This window comes from Strix uralensis, chromosome 1 (assembly GCF_047716275.1).
Source record: "Strix uralensis isolate ZFMK-TIS-50842 chromosome 1, bStrUra1, whole genome shotgun sequence".
Classification (NCBI taxonomy): domain Eukaryota; kingdom Metazoa; phylum Chordata; class Aves; order Strigiformes; family Strigidae; genus Strix; species Strix uralensis.
Window position 1 is genome coordinate 83,644,207 of NC_133972.1, and position 14,809 is coordinate 83,659,015.

The 14,809-nt window shown below is 37.9% G+C and overlaps 1 protein-coding gene across 5 annotated transcripts in view; it reads left to right on the plus strand.

Moving 5' to 3' along the window:
- The window catches only part of PIGN (phosphatidylinositol glycan anchor biosynthesis class N), a 111,335-nt gene that overhangs the window by 66,782 nt on the left and 29,744 nt on the right, over positions 1-14,809 (plus strand). For all 5 annotated transcript variants that reach the window (XR_012629524.1, XM_074873660.1, XM_074873679.1 and 2 more), the window contains exons 13-19: positions 93-171; positions 2,409-2,588; positions 5,826-5,962; positions 6,996-7,095; positions 7,221-7,313; positions 8,721-8,812; positions 13,213-13,324. Coding sequence is in view for 4 of the 5 variants with exons in the window: in XM_074873660.1 (XP_074729761.1) it covers positions 93-171; positions 2,409-2,588; positions 5,826-5,962; positions 6,996-7,095; positions 7,221-7,313; positions 8,721-8,812; positions 13,213-13,324 (793 nt within the window). In the remaining variant the exon portion in view is untranslated. The remainder of the gene's footprint in view (positions 1-92; positions 172-2,408; positions 2,589-5,825; positions 5,963-6,995; positions 7,096-7,220; positions 7,314-8,720; positions 8,813-13,212; positions 13,325-14,809) is intronic.

The window sequence follows — 14,809 nt, forward strand, 5'->3', positions numbered from 1 at the left end:
GAGTAATTTTTTTATTACAAAGATAATTTTTCTGCCTCTTTCTCTGCTCGTGAAAAGAAGAAACATTAATATCTCTTTGTATTGTTGTACAGACCACTTTCTGATTCTGAACAGATCAACTTTTTAAAGAAAGCGAGACTATATATTCAGCAGCAGAAGTACGATGAAGCGGTAAGTCTGTTTTGCTATATGCCTTCTAGAAACTTTTTACAGGAACTTATATGTAAATATTTAGATTTGTTTAACTTGAAACTGGGAAATAAAACTTTTTTCCTTCCTTGTGATGCACATCTCACTAACACAAACAAAATCCCACTGTAAGCCTCCACAAAATTTTGCATTTTGACATCAGTTCTAATGAATAATACTGACTTGTATTTTTTCTCATACTTCTTAAACTGTTTGTTACCATTTCATAGTATACTAACACACAGTGTTTTTTTATTTTCCACTGTAAAAAAGGGTAAATTGAGAAAGAAACTGAGGAATGTAGTTCATGTTCACACTTCTTAGGCTGATAGTTGCATGAGAAAAAGAAGTATCATGTCTTGCTCCACCATAGATCCTGCTTTGTTTTGTTCTTTTACCTGAACCAGCTGTTCATGTTTTTAATTTCACATTTCAGTTTGTCAGAGACTAGGAGCCATATGTGGAATCATTCTGTGCTTCTCAGTTCCGGTATTACTTTCCTAAACATTTGCTACCACTCACTGTGTGACAGGGTACTCAAGGGGTGCAGTTCGCCAGTGCTTGTATTCTGACATTCACAGAAATAATTTGTAGAGTGAAATGATACAAAGTCTTTCATTTTAACGGGTGTAGTTTGGTCACTGGCTTTTGTGTTAAAAAGTACATGAAAAAGTTGGATATGTAAGATTACATTAACCTGCCAGGTGCATGGAAGAATGGTTCCATTATGTGTTAGGGTTCAGCTCTTCTTTTTCCCTAGTATGTTTCTCAGGGTAATAAAATACTATTTTATGCACAGGACAGCTGAATCTATTTTATACCTTGTGCCTTTTTATTTACCTCATTGTAAATTGGAAATAGCTCAGTTTAAATCAATGGATCTATTTTGCTGTGGGAGCAGGTTTTCTTTTTTGGTTCCTAATACTACTACTTGGCTGTCACACATTCACTTATAGGAGATATTTTATACATTTCAGCAGTACAACTTGTGAGTTTGTGTTGCTGGTTATATATAAATTTTACCCCTTGTTCACTTGAGTGCCCCAGATGTTCAAGTTCACTTTTGATCACTAAAGCATTGGGCTTGTGCCTGGGCCCTGGTTATCATCAACTTCCTATATTGCAGTGCAGAAAGGTCGGTACCAGCTGCTGGGGTATAGATGATTCTTTGCCTCATCAACTCTGCAGCTCTTTGCATTTCAAATGTGCGTTCATAATTGTATCCTCAGGAATTACATGATTTTGGGTGAGTTTGCCCATTGGCAGACTTGTGATCTCTTCAGTAGTTGACATAGGTTTTTCTGTTGGTTGTTTTTGTTAAGTCCCAACTGGATACCTGGACATAGAAAGAGGCATCATCATATATGCTCAACTTATTATACTCTTCCTTACAGATCTTCTAATCACCAGAGAATCCTCTGTGATCACAAATTACACAGCTGAGCTTCCTATCTTTGGGTAAACCCCAGGGGTCAGCACACCTCTGTGTAAGGAGTGACACTCACGGTGGGAAGAACCACTGTCTTTATCATGGTGTCTCCACAGTGGAGGCACTGAGTAAGGGGACCTGTGATTAGACTGGGTACAACCCTTCTTCTGTCGAAATGATTTGCATCCTGAGAGCCCCAAGCAACTGCTTTGTGAAAACTGGGGCTCCAGTTCAGTCTCTGAATTCACCTCTGGTGCTTACACAAAGTGCCAGGGGTATCCGGTACTATTGAATTGGAGGACATCAAACCCCAGGAAGGGGGGTATTTCAGGCTGTGAAGAGTGACCATGTCTCAGCTGCATCCATAATCCTCCTCCTATGTAAATGTTGTGCCTTCAGAAGCACATGACTGTTTTTTTGGGAGGTCACTTATACTGGAATATATATATATATATGGTCAAATGCTCATGGGAAAAACAAGTGGCATGTTTGGTAGTAGTTGGTGTTCAGCTTGTGCTATCTGTGTAGCTTTCACCATCTGACCACTGTCGTGGCCAGGGGGAGTGGCAAAGGAGCCAAATGATGCTTGACTTTATGTCCAACAGGAATCCAAAGCAGTGTGTGCTCCAACAGTTGGCGCTGGCCAGAACACTATACCTAAGCGCAGAGAGGACACACGTGCCAAGAGTGGCAGAGCTGCTTGAGCTCCAGTTGCTGTCAGTTAGATCAATTTGTGGACTGGAGCTTACACTATTCTAAACTATTACTTTTATGTTTTGTCTGCCTCTAGGTATCTCTGTGCAAAACCCTGATTAACCTTGCTTTGGAAGGCTTGTCTTATTACCATACTTACGACAGATTATTCCTGGGTCTAAGTATTGCAGTGAGTTTTGTGGGCTGGACAGCTTATGTGATTTTGGTGATTATCAAGACCCATACCAATTTGACCAAGACTATCCAGGCTAATAAGGTAGGTTGGAAATATGCAATGATTTTTTTCTATCAGTTTTTAGCATTATATATATATGTTCAGTCTCTCTGTGTGGAACAAATTGCACACCTACTTCCTTTGACTACACATGGAAACTGGCAAGCTGTGGATTTTTCTAGCTACTGTAATCCTGCATAGTGTTACTGTTTGGTCCGTTTATTAGGATCAGTATCCTATAAGCCACATGGTCTGAGTATGCAATACTGTGCTTTCTCAGTTTCTTCCTTCCTGCAGCTATGCATTTTACTAGATGCTAATGCATGTGTAGACAAACATAGTGATTTAAAACTGTTAGAGGGTCTGTCTCTAACCAGAAGTAAATTTTCAGCATTAATTGTGGTAAAGTTACCATTCTGTTGTAATAATACTTGTTTGGAAGAATACAGACTTCAGGCTTCCATTTTGATTTTTGTTCTTTACTGCAAGGCCAAAAAAAATTAGCATGTAAATTGTTTTGTTCCTGTCTCTTTGTCAATGTGAAATCAGTTTTCAGAAGCTGTGCAGTCCAATCATGGAGTTTTTAAAATGTATAACTTGTTTTAATAGGAAGGTGAACTATGGTTTCCCAGATTGGCTTGCTCTCTTGCTCTTTGTGATTTGCAAGGTTGCAGCAGAAGACATCAAAGATGAAGGAAGCTCTTTTTGACAAGATTATTATGGTTCAATTTTTCACAAAGTACAAAATCCTGGGAAATTCATTTACTTTCAGTCATTCATCAGGAAAAAATACCACAAAAATATGAACAGGCAAAAAGCTAGCATTTCACTAGAGGATTAAAGCCTTGAGGGGGAGAAGGAAAAAAATCTCCCAAACTTCAAGAATTTGTTTCAGAATAAAAGGAGTTGTTTCATTTGGTAATGTGGATGAGAATGAGCACTCACTTAGCATCTTTACTGCCTTCAGTATATTACTCTGAGAAAATTCCTATCATGCTATCTTGAGGTTTTTACTACTGACTGAAATGAGATAGTCTTGGCCTTTAATGAAAATGATCAAACAAAATTGAAATGGAAAATACTCACAAGTGCTGTACTGCATGATTTAGGTTTTCTTTCATTAAGTAACTGAGAAGAAATAATCCAAGATTCATGTTATGTTAGATATGAACAAAATTATTACAATAAATAGACTGAGTATTGGGCATATTAATAACTACATTAAGCAAAAACTTCACATTTTTTGTTGACATCAGATTTTAATTTAGTATATTGATTTTACTTATTGAAGACAAATTTTATGCTAGTGACACTGGTAGAAGAAAAATTAGGTTTCTTAGTTCTTTGTCTAGAATTTTTCTTTCCTCAGTTTTAGTAAGAGGCCTTTTTCTGTAGAAACCTTTTGTATTGTTCCTAAATACTTAGGGAATCACAGTGTGAGGCTAATGCTTCATATATGGAAGTTATTTGGTTTATAGCTAATAATGGAGCTACTTAAAGAGTTTTGCTGAGAAACTAATCTACCATTGACAAACAGTCTTCTGCAAAACACAGCCTTATAAAATGTGAAAGGAGCCTCTGAATAATGAAACTGCGTATCCTGTATATATTATCTTTAAAAGTTTTGACTTGTTATGCTGCATATGAAAAAACTTTTTTTTCTTCTAGTGTGTTGTTTTGCTTAGCAAGAAGCCTAACCTTTTAATCTATTTTTAAACATCCACAGAAAATGCAAATCTGGTTTCCATTTTCAGTGCATGACCAACTATATTGGATTCTATATTTATGTCTCTATATGGAATAAAATGTTGATTGTGTGTACTCATTCAGTGATAAATTATATTGTGTGCATATCATACCTATATATATTCATTCTGTCTATATGTCAGCAAACGTAAAATTTAAAACTAATAAAATGAAATTGCATTAGGTCAGCTTTCTAGATGAGATTTTTTTCTTACTTTAGTGGCATATCTTAGCAGAAATTCTATTTTAAAAATCATTTAGAATTTGCATTTGCTGTCAGTTTAGATCAAGACAGTTGTATGTCAACTATGGAGGGGTGGGGAGACCAGAAAAAATGTTAACCTGTCTATGTGAACTACTAATTGAATGTCTTCTCAGCATATTTAACGTAGTCGCATATCTGTCTGCATAACTCATTCAAAAAAACTGGCATTCGTATAGAAGAAAACAGTGTCTTCAGTCATTACGTACACAATACATTAGACTGCTCAGTCACCAAAGCTGCCTTTACTATGTCAAACTGCAATACATAAAGATAAAATTGTTTATTTAAAACTTGTACGTAATCCTCCCTTACCAGTAATTCTGATATCTGAATGTCCCTAAATAAGGAAGAGTAGTTCAATCATCAGGTAAAAGGCAGATGCAGAGTGATTGTTTAAATTCTCCTCTTTGCACAAACAAGAGATTGCTACTACCTGATGATTGAGGACTAGCCTACCTGTCTGAGATTACCCATTTTAAAAATTTATTTGCTTTCTGATGTTCTTCCTTACAGCTCTCTCAGTCTGAGAAGGTGTTTCTTTGAGTACATGGTAGGGAGAATGTTCTAATCTCATAACTTAATTATTTATTTTTTTGTTTTTTAGGAAAGCCCAAAGCTGACGTTGTAGGTTAGGATTAAATACAGTAACAGTTCTGGCTGTGCTAAGAACCTTTCAAGTGCTGTGTGACTCCAGTTCTCTGTTGTATTTTGAAATTGTAGGATCTCTGAGTAAGGTCATCTCTCCTGTAGAAGACAAGCCTCCTTCAGTAGCTGCCCCTAGATCCTGAAAGATTTTGCATTTTTTCCAGTGGGAGTTAATGCTTTATATTTTAATTTAGTTAGTTCTCTTACAAATGTCTCAAGCAAGAGGAGGAAACGTGCTAATGCAATTTTCATTAAACATTTTGGCTGTACTGCTATGAACTTGAACTCAAAAGGTTATATTCCAAGTCTGTTTTCAGAATCGACATTTAAGAGAATTTTTTTTCCAAGACCCTTAGCATCTCTGACTTCCAATGGATTTCAAGTATCCATTGAACATAAATAACATTGCATACATTGGGCTTCCAATGTATTGGGCTTCTACTGTTTTTTTTCATCTGGCTGGAAAAAGCATCCAGAGCTGTGTACGTAGACACAAGACAGCTTCCGTGACTGTGTTAAAATAACATTTGCTTTACTGTGTAACTAACAAATGGAAAATAGTGTGTAGTTTAAAACGTTTTATTGCTGCTTCAGGAATGTTTGTCCAACCATTTGTTTTTCAGGAATCTACTGTTCTCTTCTACAGTTTTGCCTTTGTTGGAATGATAATAGCTTTTTTCCTGTTGATTCAAACATGTCCTTGGACATACTACATATATTGTCTCTTGCCTGTACCAGTATGGTATGCAGTTGTGAGAGAGTAAGTAAATAATACATTTTGAGAACAATGTTTCATAAAACCAGGTCTGTACTTCCTTTTGTTGACAATTACATTTTTCCTATAAGTTTGGGAGAAAAAGTTAGATATAATGTTATTAAACTTCCTGAGACATTCCAGAGGATTCTGGTTTATATGTCACTTGACATATAAGTAGTTTCCAAATTGACTGATACAGCTGCCAATACTAGAAGATATCTTTTCTATTAGCAAAAGTTAATTAATGTCTTTCCAAGACAAAATGTTTTTAGTACTCTCATAACTGTAACAAATGGGTCCTAACATCTCTAGCAAATACCTGTAGCAGCTGACTTCTTTTGTAAAACAGAACAGGTTGTTCCTTTTCTTCAATAATTTTGAAATAGTCTGATCCTGCAAAGTGTTAAGTATGCTGAACTCCAGCTGCTTTTGGAGAAGGTGTGCTAGTCATGTTGAGGATTGTGCTCTCATACCGAAACAAACTTGTCTTGTTTAGGTCTCTTTTTACTCCAAATCCAAAAATACTTGTTACCTTCTGATTTCTATTATTTACCTAATCTACTGGCAATTCTGTAGATACCAACTCGGTATTATTCAGAGAAAATGAGACCAACTGCAGTTAGATAATGAGCTGCCTCATAAAACACTGGAAAAGCTAACTGGGGATTTTTTTCTCCCTCTAAAGTTTCTGAATGTTTCATCAGTTATGATGGGCATTAAGCACAGCATAACCAAAAATGTTCATAAACTCAGAGACGATTTGGATAAAGAATAATCTGAAGCTTGTCCAGTATGGGTGAAGATGTGCCAGAAATGGGAGGGAAAAAGCTGGAGGGTTTTATTGTAGATTTTATATCAAGTAAAACTGGGCAGAAGGAGCCTCAGGCCATCACCCCCTCTGTAAACAGCAGGCATGATCAGCAGTACCTGAAACATTTCTTGTGCCCTGACCCCATCTTTGCCCTTCAGAGGTAAAATCCTATGTTATTTCTGTTTTTTAAAAATAATTATTATCTTGTTCCATCATTTTGAACAGACTTCCTCTTATTCAAGACCTTGCTGCAAATCTCTTGTCACTTCGTATCGGTCAGTCTATGGGATTCCTCTTGGTTTGTGCACTGGGAATTGAAATACTAGTAAGTGTTTTATCCATATGTATCAACACGGTGTCTCATTGCTAGCATTCTACCTATTTGGGTAATTGTAAGTTTTATTAACATGCTTGTTTTTCAGTCTTCTGTTGGATTATTTTTTTATTTAGGTCTTCAGCTTTTTCTACCGCTCTACGCTTACTATTGGTCTTCTTGTGTTTGCTGGCTGGCCAGTGATCACACAGCTGTGGGTTCAAGCAAAGGTACTGTATTGCTTTGCCTTAAAAAGAGCATTTTAAATGGCGAACAGCTGATTGTATCTTAGGATGTTGGGACTGGTCTCTTTGGAATGCTGCTTTAGATTCTTGTTCAGTTATGCTCTTATTCTGATCTCTGTCATGAGCAGCCTGTAGCAAGGCAAGGGAGTTTAATATGATCTGGATAGATCTGTTATACAAGATAAGTAATAAGGCTGCCTAAGAATTTTGGGGTAGCTAAGAGTTAGCAGTTTTCTGTTAATGATAACTAAAAAATGCTTGACTTAAAATCATATGAAACATACATCATTTATCAAATTGTCACAGTGACAGAAGTGTTGACATGCATGGTTGGTTGATGAAAGTCCACCATTTAAGTAATATGATCATTTATTGAAAAAGAATTTTGATGGTAACTGAAAAATGCTTGTCAATTCATTATTGTCTGCAGTCAGCTGGCACGCATTGTTCCTCAGAGGCAGCTTTCTGTTTTGTTTTCCCAGGAAAAAACTTGACTTCTGTAGATATGGGTGTGAAGTGGCACAACCTTTAATATAAGACACATTTCTTCCATTAGTTTATTCAAACATCTCTTATTTCACAGGATACCTAAAACCTAGAGTTCTGGGATAACATTACCTATTTAATTAAAACAAAAAAAAAATGGAGTCCAATTGCTATGTCTTGCTCTGCAAGAACTGTCAAGATGGAGGCTTGTATTTGTTTATTTACAATTTTTTAATTGTATTTCTTGTATTGTCTTAAAGCTGGGTATACACAGATGTTTCGTAGCACTGAAAATTTCCTTTCAGGAACTTGAAGCTGACTTGAGCTTGAAAACTTTAAGTGATATAGCTAGCTCTTAATGTCTTTATTTAGAGTAAAATACCTGGGATAGGTTGTTTTTTTTTTTCCTCCTAGCAAAGAATTTAGAGAACTGCTTAGGTGATTATGGTGGTTAAATCAAATGACATTCAGATTCAAAGACTGGAAAATGCTACCATATTACTAGAGAATAGGTGATTAGTTAGCTGCTTGCAAACTTCTGATGAGATTAGTTTTATTCCTTTCTTCCGTAAGATTACTCATCAGCTTTCTAGCACTGCAGTGTGGATGAAGGCCACACTTTGAGAAAGTGCTTTTAAGTATGAGTTTAGCTTTAATTCACATTGTCTTTGATAGGATTTTGACAGCTGTGTAAATGAGATTCTTTTCTGTATTAAATGGAAGTACTATAATACCAATGACCTTGTGCCCTTTTTTCAGTTAATTTTACTCTTGATAGATGCAGGGGTTTTTTGCCTGTGGGAGATGCTAGGAGCTGTTAGTAGTTCGATGAAGTATTTTTTTCTGATTAGACAATTGCCTGTCCACATGACCTCCAAATAATCCCATTTGTTTTTTGTCTTTTAGACAACAGCATTGATCTGGACTCTTCTCTGTGTGCTCCTGGCAATATTTCCTTTAATGCCTGTTGTAGGAAGAGAACCAAACATTCCTCTGGTGTAAGAATCTTATGTTGTTCTTTAAACTTTTTATTTCCCTCTTTGATATTCAAAATTTAGGCTGAGTTTTGATATATGTGAGGAATTGCATTATTGAAAGTTGGCTGAGACAGGTATTGAAATTCAGAATTTAAATAGCATGATTATAGAGTCCTCAGTTATTCACTAATGTGAATGAAAATAGATTTTTAATTCTTTTGACACATCCATTTGCTTTTTGCCTTATTCTCTAATTTCTTGTCAAGGGAAACATTTCTCACAATACAAAATTTTGCAAATTTTACATTAAAATAAAGGCCATCATTAAAGGAGGAGCTTCACTGCGGTGCAAACATGGTAAATAGCACTGACATATGTGAATAAGAACATTTATTCTAAAGCAATTTACTTTAACAGCATCTTTCTGAATTCCTCCATCTAATTTTGAATAATCTGTCTTTGAATAGCACTCTGTACCTAATGAGATATTCAGGGAAATAGAACATATAGGATAGGCAGAGATCTCGTCTTCCTTGGTTTCTCCCTTGTCTCTTCTTTTTCCACTTCTACTTATCTGTTCTGCATTTTCCTTTCTGGTGTTGCTCATCTGATTTTCTACAGTTGTTGATTTGCATTTTTTGTAGTGCATCTTTGTCATCTGTCCCTCTCCTCTCGTGAGCTACTCTTTCATCATACAAGCATTCTGTCACATCTGGATGCAGTCCAGGTGGTTGGCCTGCAGGTGTTAGGTTTGTGGAATCATTGTAGTTACTGCAGAGAGAAGCTTGAATTGACCTGGGCTGCAACAGCTCCTTCTGCTGTCTGGCAGAAGATACTGTGCCCCATCAGAGGCAGAGTGCCTGATCCTTAGTAAAATATTCAGTTTGAGCAGTAATATATGATTGCAGGTAGAATTATAAGCCCAGATATTTCTGAAATTATTGACATTCTGCCTCAATATTTTTCACTGTGATTTAAATCTTATCTGTTGAAAACCCTTCTTAGTCTTGATGCTTGGGCACTGTTGGAAATATTCAGGATAGATTTGCTTTGGTTGTATTACAACCTCTCAGCTGTATATACACACGTATATATTTCGGCTGGTCCAAACTGAGGTTTTTTATTCCTTAGAACATTTAAGCACAGCTTAGAAATCAAAATGGAATTAAATTACTTTCAGATCTTCCTCCCTAACACCTCTTTATATTCACCTTACCCAGGTGGTACATCTTCCTATTTATTCTTCTAATGAAACATTGTACCTCTGAATCAGTTCACGCCTGTATGAATCTTGTGAAGGGAGTTTTGAAGCTGAAAAGGCTTGAAGCAATAATTAAAAATATGTATGTATATGACACTTCAGGATATTGAAGATAAGGAGATGCTGGGAGAGAAGATACAGGAGGAAGAAATTAGGGTGCTGGTGAGAAATAGGTGTATTTATTAAATCTGTTCCTGAGCAATGGCACTGTATGTCAGGTCAGGGCTTCTTCAGTACATTAATAAAACTTGTATGGTATGAACAGGGAGCTCCTGACTCAACTCAATCATAAAAAGGAAGCATAGAGGAAGTGAAAGCAGGGTCAGGTGACTTAGGAGGAACATAGAGATGCTTTCTGAATATGCAGGATAGGTTAGGAAAGCCAAAGCTCTCATGGAATTGAATCTGGTGAGATGTAAAGTGCAACAAGACACAAGACAGCATACAGCAGCAAAAGGGAGACTAGGGAGAATGTGGCCCTGCTGCTGATTGGGATGGGGACCTGGTGATAAGTGACATGGAGAAATCTGAGGCCTTCCTTTGCCTCTATCTTTACTGGTAGGACTGGCCATCAGAAACCCCAGCCTTCAGACTGCTGAGACCTGTGGGAAAGTCTGGAGCAAGGAAGACAACCTTAGTGGAAGAGGATCAGGTTAGGGAATGCTTCAACAAGTTGGACATGCATGAGTCTATGGGCCCTGATGGGATACAACATACACCAGAGCTGAGGGAGCTGGCCAGTGTCACTGTGATAATCTTTGAAGAGTTGTGTCAATGGCTGGTGGGAGAGGTTCCTGAGGACTGGAAGAAAGCAGATGTTCTCACTGCTATCTTCAGGGAACGGCAAGCAGGGGATCCAGGGGACTACAGGCTGGTCAGCCTCACCTCAATCCCTGAAAAGGTACTCTAGCAACTAATCTGGAAGCAAACCTTCTATAAACATGTGAAGGACAAGAAGGTGATTGGGAGTAGTCAGCATGAATTTATGAAGGGGGAATTATGCTTGACCAACCTGTTAGCCTTTTAAGATGAGAAGACTGGCTCAGTGACAAGTGGAGAGCAGTGAATGTTTATTTTGACACTAGATCAGTGGACAGTGAGGTGGATTGGAAACAGGCTTAACTGACAAGTTCAAAGGATTGTGATCAGCAGCACAAAGTCCAGCTGGAGGCCAGTCACTAGTGGTGTACAGCAGGGTTGATACTGGGGCCAAAACTGTTTTAAGATCTTCATTACTGACCTAGATGATAGGACAGAATTCACCCTCAACAAGTTTGTAGGGGATACAAAACTGGGAGAAGTGGTTGATGCAACAGATGGATGTGCTGCCCTTCAAAGGAACCTCAACAGACTGGACAAATGGGCAGACAGGAAGCTTGTGAAATTCGAAAAAGGGAAGTGCAAAGTCCTGCACCTGAGCAGAAATAATTTCCATGCACCAGGACAGGCTGGAACCAACTGGTTTGATCATGAGCCAACAATGTGCCCCTTGCAGGAAAGCCAATGATATCCTTGGCATCACCAGGATGATGATGAGGAAAGTGATTATTCCTCTCTACTCAGCCCTGACGAGACGCATCTGAAAGTGCTGTGTCCAGTCATGGGCTCTCTGAAAAGAGAGATGTGGACATACTGGGCCAGGTCCAGAGAATGATCATTAAGATGAGTAAGGGATTAGAGCATCTGTCACAGGAGAGCGAGCAAGAGCTGGGACTGCTTATCCTGGAGGAGAGATTGAGAGAGTTGGAACTGGTTATTCTGGAGAAGACTCAGGAGGATTTTATCAAAGTATGTAAATACCTGTCTGGGGGAGAAGAATAAAGAAGACAGATTCTTCTCAGCATCCAGTGAAGCAAAAAGAAATGGGCAAAAATTTAGATACAGGAAATTCCATTTAAACATAAGAAAAAAGCTTTTTTATGCTGTGTGAGGTCAAGCACTTGAACAGGTTCCCCAGAGAGGTAGTGGAGTCTCCATCACTAGAAGTATTCAACGCCCAGCTAGACATGGCCCTGAGCAGATTGCTGTAGTTGGCACTGCTTTGAGTAGGGAGTTGGACTGGACTGATCTCCAGAGATGCCTTCCAACCTCCATTCTGTGAATGAGTAGCCAGCAACTGTGTTCCTGTACTGATTAGATCATTACTTGAAAATTGCTATTGAGATATGCCTGTGTAGACTGATTTTACTGAATATGTGAGGTATTTGTACATTTTTGTGTTATGCCTGAGAAAACACAGTGAGTGGAGCAATCACAAATGGTCATTTTTGTCAGTAGTCTCTCAGAGGAGATGCCAAGGGACAAGTGGAAGCAATGATTGTGTGGTTTGACTACTTCCCTATCAAGGTTGTAGCATGACAGAGAAATACATGCAAAAACTTCTGCTGCCTTTACAGTTCCTCTGCTTGCTTGGTGACTGAAATGAGACAATTGGAGGTGATATTAGTATTGATCTTTTAGTGAATCATGTCTATTATTTTGAAACAGCGTCATAATTAGCAGATTAACTCAATAATGTCGAGCAGTATTTTTTCCTTGTGTTTACGTGATGAATGACAATCTTCCTGTTAGTCTTACTGTTGCGTTTAAACAAAGCTATACATTTGATCGTAATGGTGGTGTAATTGCCCTGTTAGATGATAAACACGACAAACCTTGAAACCGCTAAGTTTAGATCACCGATCACTGTTACTGTTGTGTTCAAAATATTATTTGAATGTAATCGAAAGTACCTAAAACAGTGGATAACAGATCAGACACGTTGCCAAAATGCAGATTTTTTTTGCCACTGCCATGGAAAAGGCGTGATTGTATTTGTGGATGGCAAGCTTGTATTAAAAAAACCCAACAAACCAAACCCACAAACACCCACACTGCGCCCACTGTGCGCACCGCCCCCGCCCCCCCCCCCCCCCCCCCCCCCCCCCAAAAAAACCCCACCAACAGACCAACCCCTGCAAAAAAAAAGAAACCAAACCACACTTGATTCTGAGTTGGATTTTGGTTTTTTTAAAGCTGGGTGTTGAAATTTCCTTAACATATTAAGTCTGGATACTGTAATGAATTATTTCATTTTAGTGAGGAACACTTTTATGAAAATTTCCTGAACCTTTTGATGATATTTCCTGGGATTTTATTGTTCTTTTGTTTGTTTTCACAGAATAGCAACTGGTTTGCTGACTCTCTTGATCTCTTGCTTCTCATTGACGTCTCTCTGTAACAGCAAAAATAAGTACAGAAATAATGAAGATCTGAAAGTACATTTTTATCAGGTCGGTTGCCACTTCTCAGTAATTCTGAATGTTAGAGGGTTTTTATGTGCAAATTTTTATATACTTTGTAAGAACATTTTCCTACCAAAGCCACAATATTCAAGAAGGAAATGATTGTTCCTAAGAGTGTTCCCCTTGACTATTTCAAGAGGACCATGGACTCATGGTAATATGCATTTTTAAATATCATAATGCTGTGTTCCCAAAAGCTCATCCTGTGCGTATTTATGCGTATTGATACAAAGACACGCATACACATTTTGATGCCCTGCTCAGTGAGTTGGAGAGTTTGTCCTGCCTGCAGTCTGTGTATGTAACTTCCAGTGACCTTTGCAGGAATTGCACATGCACCCTAAGGACAGGCTTGCTGGTTCAGGGGGTTCTTTCCAGTTTCTGGGTGTTGAATAACAATGTGAGACTGATATTGAGCTGGTTTTCTGTTGGTTAAATCTTCTTTCAGATGAAAGATGAGATTTTTTTTTTTCTTTATACCTTCATGAAATAGGTAGATCTTTTCTTAGTAGGTGCTAATTAAGTTCTAGAGAGCTTTTAAGATTCTAATAATACCTTGCATGTCTGCTGTCGTCTTTTTTTTTTTTTAACTTATTACAAGATAATGGTTTTATTTCAGGAGCAGCTTTATTGGTTATGACTTATTATGTGCTGGAGTTTCTTACTGAGCTAAGCAATGCATTCATTATATCAGTGATTTAGGAATGGAGCTGAAATTGTTTAAAAGGAGGATAGGAAAGAATAATGAATGCTTAAAAGGCCTTTACCTGAGCATGCACACACCTATAATGTAGCCGTGTTTTCTCTTCACTTTTCCGGCTTACATGTGGAAAAGAGGTATCACTTCCTTTCCTAAGTGTTTAGGACAGATATTTCCAGTATATACTCAGCAGTGGATTTCTCCCTGCAGTGCCTGAAAATAACTTGGATGGAGGAGTGAGAGAGCAGCCAGCTGGGCATCTGGCAGCTGGCTGACATCAACTCACCACACAACTGCTGGAGCACCTCACATGGTGTAACTTTGTGATCAGCTCACAAGTGATGATGATGATGATGAAGTAGATCTGTAGTCAAAAAGTAATGCCAGGCTACTGTTGAACCAACTATAGAATCAGGAAATTCACTCACAGTCCTGAGATACTTCAGTAGATGGAAATGTTCAGCCTGCTTGTTCAGGGAGTAACATCTTCGTTTTTCTCCCAACCTTTAAGAATATCATAAAGATCCTCAAATGGCTCCTTAATCAGAAGATATTTTACAATAGTGACATCTAATTATTAGTCTCTATTAGATTTTTGTTTCAGAATCTTACTTGGGATCCACCATTCACACTGGGTAAGGAAAGGACTGGGAGGGTAGATTATTCAGATCTAGAAGGGGAGAAGGATATTACAGAGGCATTACACATGTTTCTAAATAAATAACTTGTTTTGAGGTTAGATTGTGTTTAGTTGCTTTGAAGTGTACAGGAAT